The following is a 10,274-nucleotide window of genomic DNA, read 5'->3' as shown; positions in this document are numbered from 1 at the left end:
CATGATCAACAAAGCGAGCGGGGTGTAGGAACCGAGCTCAGACAAGATGCCACTGGATCCCTTCTGAAAGCCCCCCCCCCCCCCCCTCGCTGAGAGCAGTGGGTGGTATGCTATGGATATAGGGCGTAGGAGGAAGGGCGGGGGATGAGATGCGTTACCGGGTAAGATAGAGTTCGGTGTGTGGGGGCGGGAGAAGAGAGCGAAGAAGAACGAGTCACCGGCAGGCCAGCGTTCTAAATATGGCCGTTCTCTTATGATGGCCTGTTTGATGCTATACTAGGTGTTTAGCACGGGATGGATATATGAGGTAAGTACTTAACGACGGATATATTAGATGAAGATAAGACATACTTTAGGAACTGGATGGATAGCTAAAATGAAGATAAGACGTTCTTAAGGACGGATGTAAGGTAAAAATAAGACATACTTAAGGACGTATATATATGGTAAAGAAAATACATACTTTTGGACTGAGACAGATATATAAGGTAAAGATAAGACGTAATATATGAATTAGACGGATATATAAGGTAATTGTAGTGACGTACTATAGGATTAAGAGTGTGCGTGTGTGCGTATGTGTGTGTGTGTGTGTTTGTGTGGTGTGTGTGTGTGTGTCTGTGTTTGTGTGTGTCTGTGTGTCTGTGTTTGTGTGTGTGTGTGTCAGTGCTATATGTCGTGGTCCCTCTCTGCTCTCTGTCAGTGTTTGCTTAATCTGCACATTCATTTGCACATCTTCTACTTGTGTTGAGATGGAAATTGTGTTCTTCTTTCAGGGCCCTGGGTTTTGAGAGACCTGCGTTTCCATAGCAACCTGCCCAAGCGCTGGCTCTCAGGAAGCGTGTTTGTCTAGGGGGCGGCCCTCGGAACAGACGCTCTGTTAGTGGTCAAGAGGACAAACAAAAGGATGTTGTCCTCATCATAGCATTGGCAGTGTATGTGTGTGTGTGTGTGAGTGTGCATCTGTGTGTGTGTGTGTGTGCGTCTGTGTATGTGCGCATGTGGATGTGTGAGTGTGTGTATGTGTGCATGCATGTGCATGTGTGTACATCTGTGCTTGCGTGTGTGTGTGTGTGTGTTTGTGTGTGTGGAGACTGTCCTCATAGCGTTGGCAGTGTATGGTTGTCTGTGTGTGTGTGTGTGTGTGCGTGTGTGAGTGTGTGTGTGCGTGTGTGTGTGTTTGCATGAGGGCGTGTGTGTATGTGTGTGTGTGTGCATGCATGTGCGTGTGTCTACGTCAATGCGTGCATGTGTGTGTGTGTATGTGTGTGTGTGTGTGTGTGTGTGTGTGTATGTGTGCATGTGTGGGTGAGTTTTTCTTATATGCGTGTGTGTTTGTGTGTTTGCATGTGTGTGTTGGTGTGTGTTTGTGCGTGTGTGTGAGTGTGTGTGTGTGTATGTGCGTGCGTGCGTGAGTAGGAGGGTGTGTGTGTGTGTGTATGTGTGTGCGTGTGTAGGTGCGCATGCATGTGTTTGTGTGTGTGCGATTGTGCGTGCGTGTGTATGTGTATGCACGGGTTTATGTTTTTTGGGCACGCGTGCGTGTATGTGTGTGCGTGTGTGCATGCGTGCGTGTGTGTGGTTGGTGTGTGCATGTGTGCATGCATCGCGCACTTATGTTTGCGTGTGTGTTTGTGTGTGTGTGTGTGTGTGCGCGCTGGCACATATCTGTTGTGTGTGTGTGTGTGTGTGTGTGTGTGTGTGTGTGTGTGGTTATCCTTGTTCGCCATTGGAAGGTTCTAAGCTACATACTGCAGGGCTGCCGGTCTGAAGGGCTTATTGACAGCAGGTCGGAGGGTTGATGGAGGAAGCGTCAGGGCGGGGGCTGCATAGAAATTCAACACCCTATAACCAATGGGAGGCCTTTTGCATGCTGGGTGGATTTCAGCTTCTGGGTTGATGGAATCAAACTGGCACAACGTCACTTTCATGCATGATGTTTTGAATCAGGTGACAGGTGGGTGTCGCTCTCCTTACCGAGACACAAGCCAGCGCTGAAGGTGTGAACGGAGAGGAGGAGATGGTCCTAATGACGGCTGGTCCAGGTGAAACAGTAGAACTACCTGTTGTTTTAGTGATGGACTCATCTCCACCTGGATCCTCCCAGTGTTCCCTCCTCGTCTTATTGTATTTCTTAGTCGTGTTTTATATATATATTTATATATTTCCAGCGCTCACTGGCCGTCATCGAGCCGTGTGTTTTTGTATTTCTGTATCTCCCTTCCTCCACTCAGGAGGCTCGCAGACATAAAGGGGCAGAAGAACACAACGGAGAAGTATTGATCCTGCAACACCAGCCTGCTTAGATTAAGAAATGCCAATACCAGGATTCCACTCGGCCTGGCTGGTTCACTCCGAGTTCACTTGTCATTTTCTATAATTCTGATAAAATCAAGATGCTTAGCCGTGATGTAGTTAGCCATGCTAGTCCGGCCCCTGGGGGCCCACTGATTGAATCAGGCGTCTGTGTTCTGCCATTTGGTCCCAGGCTGAAGTACTCCCAACACTTACTGGAAAAACGGACTGTTTCCCTGAGAGTTTATTCAACAAGCCCCGACAGCTTATCGGACGATACTTTTACCAGTTTTACAAGTTAGACAACCGCTTTTGGATCATGCAATTATGATCTGAGGTTTTATACCTCTGTCTTGATGCTGTCCATCGTTAGTACCTTCACTTACGGAACAGGTGTCTTCAGACTCAGGTTATTTGATGACTGTAACATTCTCAGGCTTTATAGAGTCAAGTCATTGGTGGTGGTGGTGGTGGTGGTGGTGGTGGTGGTGGTGGTGGTTGGGGTGGTGGTGATTGAGAGAGGATAGGCAAGCAATAGCCTGATGCTCTCTGATCAGACAAGCTCAGAGTTCATCACATAAAGCCAGGCCTCAAACTCACCCCCTCTGCTCAGTAAGGACCCCCCCCCCCCAGGTGATGGAGCTTCTTGCTCATCTGATGGCTAGAAAACCAGTGACAGGAAGAAGTAACCGGTAACTTTCTCAAGTGCAGTTCACCAGGCCATCAGTCGGAGGGTGGGGGGCTCTGGGTGAGGGGTGAGGCTCTAGGTGGGGGCTCTGGGTGGGGGCTGAGGGTGGGGGCTCTGGGTGGGGGCTCTGGGTGGGGGCTGAGGGTGGGGGCTCTGGGTGGGGGCTCTGGGTGGGGGCTCTGGGTGGGGGCTCTGGGTGGGGGCTGAGGGTGGGGGCTCTGGGTGGGGGCTCTGGGTGGGGGCTCTGGGTGAGGGTGGGGGCTCTGGGTGGGGGCTCTGGGTGGGGGCTCTGGGTGAGGGTGGGGGCTCTGGGTGGGGGGCTCTGGGTGGGGGCTCTGGGTGGGGGGCTCTAGGTGGGGGGCTGAGGGTGGGTTTCCCCTCCCTGACGGAGGTCTCTTGTGTTAGCTGGTATCAGACGGCCAAGGACACGCCAGGCGGCGCCGCTGAGGATACAGACTCATGGTGACAGTCCCAGCGTTGGGTGGCGTTATAGAGACAAACACACTCCTACACGCACTCCTAACGCGCACTCCTAACACGCACTACTACACACACTCCTATCACACACTACTACACACACTCCTAACACGCACTACTACACACACTCCTATCACACACTCCTAACACACACTCCTAACACGCACTACTACACACACTCCTATCACACACTCCTAACACACACTCCTAACACACACTACTACACACACTCCTACACGCACTACTACACACACTCCTATCACACACCCCTAACACACACTCCTATCACGCACTACTACACACACTCCTAACACACACTCCTAACACACACTTACACCTGCTCACACCTCAAACACACACCCACAAACTCATATCACACACACACACACACACACACACACACACACACACAAACAAATATCAACAGATCTCACTGGCAGACAAACACATGCACGCACACACACACACGTACACGCGCACAACACACACACAACACACGGTCGTGTCCATAAAGCGATTGCATGAGAAATGAAAACACTCCGTCACAACGTTAGTAGTCCTCTGCACGTGCGAGTGACATGAAGAGGGGGAGACGGAGGCGCCCGGCGGCTCCTGTGATTAACACACTTAACACACAAGTGTGATGAGCCCCCCTCGCTCGCCAGCAGGGCCCCGCCGCGCCAGGGCACTTAGCCCCCACCCCCACCCCCCAAGCAGCGGGCTTTATCGCCTCTAGTTAGGGATCCACCCCCCTCACTAGCTCTCTGGTCGGCGGCACGTTGAACCAATCAGAGCGGGCGGACGGGAGACAGAGGGTTTTGACTGGCGGCCGCCCGGAGAGGCGGAGACAAGTCACGTGACCCCCACCATGGCGACCACCGCTAATACCGCTAGACGCCATGGTGGTCGGAGTGTGTGTGTGTGTGTGTGTGTGTCCGTGCTTTTTATTTGTTTGTCAGTGTGTGTGTTGATTTGTGTGTGTGTGTGTCTATAACTTGTGTGTCAGTTTTCAATTAGGTTATTTATTATAAATGGATCATATTGTTAGAGGAATATCAATCGTATCATATAATGGATGGATAATTGGTGCATTTTATGACAAGAACAACATCTTGCTAATAATCCGTATTGTTGAAGTATTTTCAGACTGAGGTGCATCCAAGCTGACTACAGGTTGTTTTTTTGCATGTGTGTGTGCGTGTGTGTGTGTGTGTGTGTGTGTGTGTGTGTGTGTGTGTGTGTGTGTGTGTGTGTGTGTGTGTGCATGAGCAAGTTTAATTAAAAAATACAAAAGCTGAATATGCAAAAGCAGCCAAAAATGTGAGGAAATATGAGGGTTTTTCACCATCGGAGGAAAGTCATTCTGCAAAGGGTCTTCCTACAGGAAACCGCTGAATGGTTCCCCTGTTCCCTTTATCGTTTGATATCTTTTCATATCTTCATCCCTTTTGCCAGAATTGTTCCTGGAACCCACTTTGAGATTTACATTATTTAAAACTAACTTCACGGTCAAATGATATGCAGTTAGGTACAAAATACTCTGTAAACGTAGAATGGAATATACTGAAATGACTTAAAGAGATATAGAGTTGGATACTTTTCTGTATCAAGTGAAGATGACTTAGCATGCATAGTGTTCTGCACAGCGCTGCACCTGAACCAGGGTGATGATGATGATGGGTAATGGGTGATGATGAGGGGTAATGGGTGATGGGTGATGGGTAATGGGTGATGGGTGATGGGTGATGATGATGGATGACTGATGTTGATGATGGATGATGATGGAGGATGATGAATGATGGCTGATGATGATGACGATGATGATGATGATGATGATGATGGGTAATGGGTGATGGATGAAGATGGATGATGATGGAGGATGATGAATGATGGCTGATGATGATGATGATGATGATGATGATGATGATGATGATGATGATGATGGGTAATGGGTGATGGATGATGATGGATGATGATGGGTGATTGATGATGGATTGTATAAGAGGGCATTGCGTCAAAGACATATGGTGTAAAATTATATGAAAGAATCAGTATTGGATGCCCCCCCCCCCTTCAGAAGCGTGAAGGCGCTCTTTGTCTCCACGGCTGTTCAGATGGATCCCCTGTGTTCGGGGATCCTCCTTTTGTTTCCCTCTGCCTCCCTCGTCCAGAGAGGAACAGAGAGGCTCTTCAGAACGAGGCCCAGGTTATATTTGTGTTTTTCTAAAGCCTCTCTGTTCTTTCGCAGTATCACTATATATTCCAGCCGTGCGGGATTGATGATCCATAGTACCGCTTCTTTGTCCGATGTGAGGGTGTGCTGGTAGTGTGACAAGGTCACGTTTTGTTTGCTGCCATGCAGAGGGACATCGGTCTGCTTCATGGGGAACGGTAACGGATAGATCGAAGAGCAGAAATGTCCTTTCTGTGGTAAAAGAAAAGCATAAAGGAACACTTTATCATTCATGATCCACGATTATTTTCGCTCTTGTTCTCACCGTACATATTCCTGAAAAACAGAAAAGTCATTTCATAAAGAGTATAAATCAGTAATATTTGAATTTGTTTGTTGATTATTTTTATCTCCACATCTACAGCATTTGCGCGGATGAAGCGTGCAGAAATTAATCCTAATCTTTCCCTGTCTGCGTCTCACAGCAGCGCGAAAAACCGAGGGCTCTAATTCCTATGCAGTGCCTCGGCACATTGTAGCAGCCACCGCCAAAAATGTCTTTATCTTCCCCCCTTCGCCACGCATCTTGCAATTTAATTACCATTAGGGTGGTGGCGAGGTTGCGCTAAACATAGCTCTTTGTTGAACGCTACACGACCCGTTGCGGTATTTGTTTTGCTGTATAAAACATATCTTCTCCCATACATGGTGTGCTCTTGAACGCTGCTCCGCTACTGGGGGATTGTTGTGATGGCGGATCCTGGGCTGATGGGAGGAGACGGCGAGCTTCACGGTTATACTGGCCCTTTTAAGAACAACTTGGACCAACTTTAATCCTCATAAAATATACCTGTCACCTGCCAACATGCCCCGGATTGCTTGAGACTGAGTGAGTGAGTGTATGATGTGATGTGTGTGTGTGTGTGTGTGTGTGTGTGTGCGTGTGTGTGTGTGTGTGTGTATATGTGTGTGTGTGTGTGTGTGTGTGTGTGTGGGTGGAGATGATGGGGGTGGGGGTGTGGGTGGAGCAGGTTTTGAAACAGGGATAAGCTTGACGGACGTTCTTATTATCACCTGCTAATTACAGGCCGACTTTCAGGTGTATTCATTACCTATACCGGAGAGAGTGTGTGTGTGTGTGTGTGTGTGTGTGTGTGTGTGTGTGTGTGTGTGTGTGTGTGTGTGTGTATACGTGTATATGCGTATGTTTATGTCAGAAGATTACCGCTACATCAACTGACTGCAGGGGGACAGGTGTGTGTGTGTGCTTTGTCAATGAGTGTGTGTGTTTGTGTGTCTGTTTGTGTGTCTCTGTGTATATGTGTGTGTGTGTGTGTGTGGGCCTGCATTAGTGTATGTGTACATGCGTGTGTGTGTGTCTGTGTATGTGTGTGTGGGTGTGTCTGTGTGTATATGTGTGTGCATGTGTGAGTCTGTGTGTGTGTGTGTCTCTGTGTGTGTGTGTGTGTGTGTGTGTGTGCGTGTGGACGTGTATTTGTGTGTGAGTGTGTGTCCACCAGGTGTTTCTTTCCCAGCTCTGCTATCGGCTGCAGTATTCATGAGGGCTGCAGGGGAGCTGGTTTCCTCCGTCTCACCCGCATCTCGTCTTCTCTCCCAAACACCGCCGCCCCACCACACGGCTGGCCGCCGTGTCCGGGCACTAAACCACTTACTCACCTCGTTTACCTGAGGGGGTGAGGAGGCAAGTGGGTGAGGGGGAGAGGGGGAGAGTCTACCAGGACTCTCTGCTGAATATCACCTTTCGTCTTTGTTCAAAATGCGAGTGGTATGAGAAAATGTGTGAATAAAAAGTGAGTTTGAAAGGTCACTATTGATTTGGACCAGTCTTGTATCTGGACCCCGCCCCGCCCTGGTTCGGAGCGCAGTCCGTCTCCTGGCCACCACGCTACGCCACTCTGAGGCCGGTCTCGACTCACCTGAGCGTGCCTTGCTCTGCTGTTAAGTCGGGGATGCAGATGTACAAGCAAGTCAGGTTGAAAGAACCTTTGTTCAAAACCAAAACATAAAGGTGTATTTATTGGTATCAAATTTCCAAGGAGGTAACGATTGCGGAAAGACCAAAGAAAGTGAGTCTCTTGACCTGAAAGATTGAAAATGGTTTAGCTCGGAACCTCTTGCTGATTCTAATTATACAATCAGAACACTACCATACTGTGCTATGGATAACGAGGGGAAAGAGAGAGAGAGAGAGCGAGAGAGAGAGAGAGAGAGAGAGAGAGAGAGAGAGAGAGAGCGACAGGGAGAGAGAAGCTTTACGCCTATAATTACTGAAAAAAAGTTTGTTTGTTGAAAGTTGTGCCTTTTCTTGACTAGAAGGCCTCTCTCCATGTCTCTCTCTGGACCCCAGTTCCTCCTAGCTCTTGATTCCTAGATTTTATCTTCTTCCAGAAACGCCTGCCAACGTCTGATATGTAACAGAATCCCTGATACACTGAATTCAGCTCGCTCGATGTCTCACTCATCCCCAATGTATACTACTACATGATAGTTACCACTTTCCTTGGAGCCTTAGTTTAACAGTTAATGTGTGGTAATGGAAGAGAGAGAGAGGGAGAGAGAGAGAGAGAGAGAGAGAGAGAGAGAGAGAGGCATGTCTGTTGCTATGGTATTATGTGGTGTAATGTATGTGGCCTATCTCTATTCCTCATCACCTCTTGTTGACAGAAAGGTCCGAGGTGCAGTTTGAAGATCGGCAACAGGAAACGCCTCCTTCAATTTAGTGATTAATTTCTTCTGGTAGTTATTTTGGATTAATCCCAAAACATGTATTTTTTTTCGTTTTTTGAAGACTATTTGTCCAAGATCCAGTTCTGTATTGCTTGTATTAAATAATAACAAATAGAAAAGTGCTACAGTAAAACTTAAAATAAAATATAATCTATTGGAGAATCTCGAGAAAGAGGCCTATGTCGGCTGATATTGATTAAATATATGAACGGCTGCGAATTGTACGTAATTATTCAACGTAAGCGAAATACTCGTGGAGGATGTTATGCAGCACAGTTGGTATCAAATGAAGGACACCGAGCAGAAGTTTCGTTTAGTAGCCTAACAATGGGCCGCGGACACGGACTCCAAACAGATCCAGGATCCGATTACAGCCTCGTTCTGCTGCTTAACAGCTTTATGATTATTATGATTTATTTAGCCTATGATTCAAGTGAGGATTTAATGTTTGTAATTTAGAAAATAATCAACAACCAGTCTTGCTTATTATAGTTTATTATGAACAATAGTTGTAAGTCTTATTATTGTGCTTAATTACAATACATATGACCAAATCTAATTTAAAATGACACAATAAACTATCAAATAAAATTTTGAGATTGACAGAATAAAAGAAACAACGCTTGTCATAAAAAAAATAAAGCCTGTCCGTTTCTGACGATTTTAAAGTTAGTTAAACCTGTGTTTAAGTGAGCCTGAAACACGAACATAATAACCCTCATTGACCGGGATAATTACTGGTGTAAAAATCATTCGTTCGCGTCGTCGGGTTTGAATAATATTCACGATCACGGACTTCCTCCAAACATTTGGTTTTCGGTCTAAGTGCGTAAAACTAAATAAAAGAAAATTAATTTTCCAAAAAATACTAATTCCCCTCCTCCTACGAAGCACGCAGTTTAACTCACAGTTTAGTAACACAAATAAATAAATGGCGGGTCAGTCAGTACTCAGTCCGTATTCAGTCAGTATTTCTATTTCCCCGCTAGTTCTCTCCCCTTGCGCTGCGGGAGAATGGCGGGATGATGATGTCAGAGCGCGCGGGTCGTCTGAAGGTTAGCCGCCTCGGAAGGGTTCACAGAAAGTTCACTCGCATATATTAGGCGGTTCACTCTCTCTCTGTGGGGGAGAGGGGGCCGCGCGCTGAGGATAACCCATTCGTCATCTGAGGAGAGACGCAGCTTTTTAAAACGCGATCTACCGTATTTATATTAACACGGAGCGCGCGGCTGTAGAGGACCGCTGGTCTCGCGCGGCGACTAACACACGCGGGGCGGCCCGTGCGGCTTTAAACACTTGGCCGTGATATGATGGAGCTGTCTCCGTTCACCACTTCACACATCTAAACATGGCACATAACAACCTGGAGGAACAGCGGGCTGCACGCGGGCTTTTCCTGGTCGTCGTTCATGTTTCTGTCGCGGGACACACGCGGAGATTTTAGCGCCAGAAGGGACAGACTTTGATGGAGTTCCGTGCGTCTTGTGTCGGTGATTTATACCCGCAACGCGCGACGTGAAGAAGGACAAAGCGCACTCACCGCCGCGAGGCGCCGTCATGTTCGACTGCGTTGACGCGCTCGCGGGGAGCCCTGGACGGAGGCTCGCGGGCAGCCCGGGACGGAGACTCGCGGGGAGCCCGGGACGGAGGCACGCAGGGAGCCCGGGACGCATGCTGGACTTCTACTCCTCCGGCCCCTCGTCCTGCATGCTGCAGGAGAGGGCGCTGAAGGCGTGCCTCAGCGGGTTGGCGCAGAGAGACTGGACCCATCGCCGGAGCTCCCAGTGTGAGTGGACCTGTTACTACCATGATGTTAGGGTTAGGTCAGAGGGTCTGGACCCACCGCCGGAGCTCCAGTGTGAGTGGACCTGTTACTATCATGATGTTAGGGTT

At 48.3% G+C, this 10,274-nt stretch overlaps 1 protein-coding gene across 1 annotated transcript in view; it reads left to right on the top strand.

Moving 5' to 3' along the window:
• Positions 1–9,758: 9,758 nt before the first annotated feature.
• The window catches only part of LOC307084896 (retinoic acid receptor beta-like), a gene marked incomplete at its 3' end in the record, with an annotated part of 49,238 nt that continues 48,722 nt past the window's right edge, over positions 9,759–10,274 (top strand). Inside the window, exon 1 of the mRNA XM_079749402.1 lies at positions 9,759–10,167. Within this exon, the coding sequence (XP_079605528.1) occupies positions 9,939–10,167 (229 nt within the window). The 5' untranslated portion in view covers positions 9,759–9,938. The remainder of the gene's footprint in view (positions 10,168–10,274) is intronic.

This window comes from Pollachius pollachius, assembly GCF_949987615.1.
Source record: "Pollachius pollachius genome assembly, chromosome: 13".
NCBI lineage: Eukaryota > Metazoa > Chordata > Actinopteri > Gadiformes > Gadidae > Pollachius > Pollachius pollachius.
The sequence above is the reverse complement of the archived record's forward strand: the minus strand, read 5'-3'. Positions and strand labels throughout refer to the sequence as shown.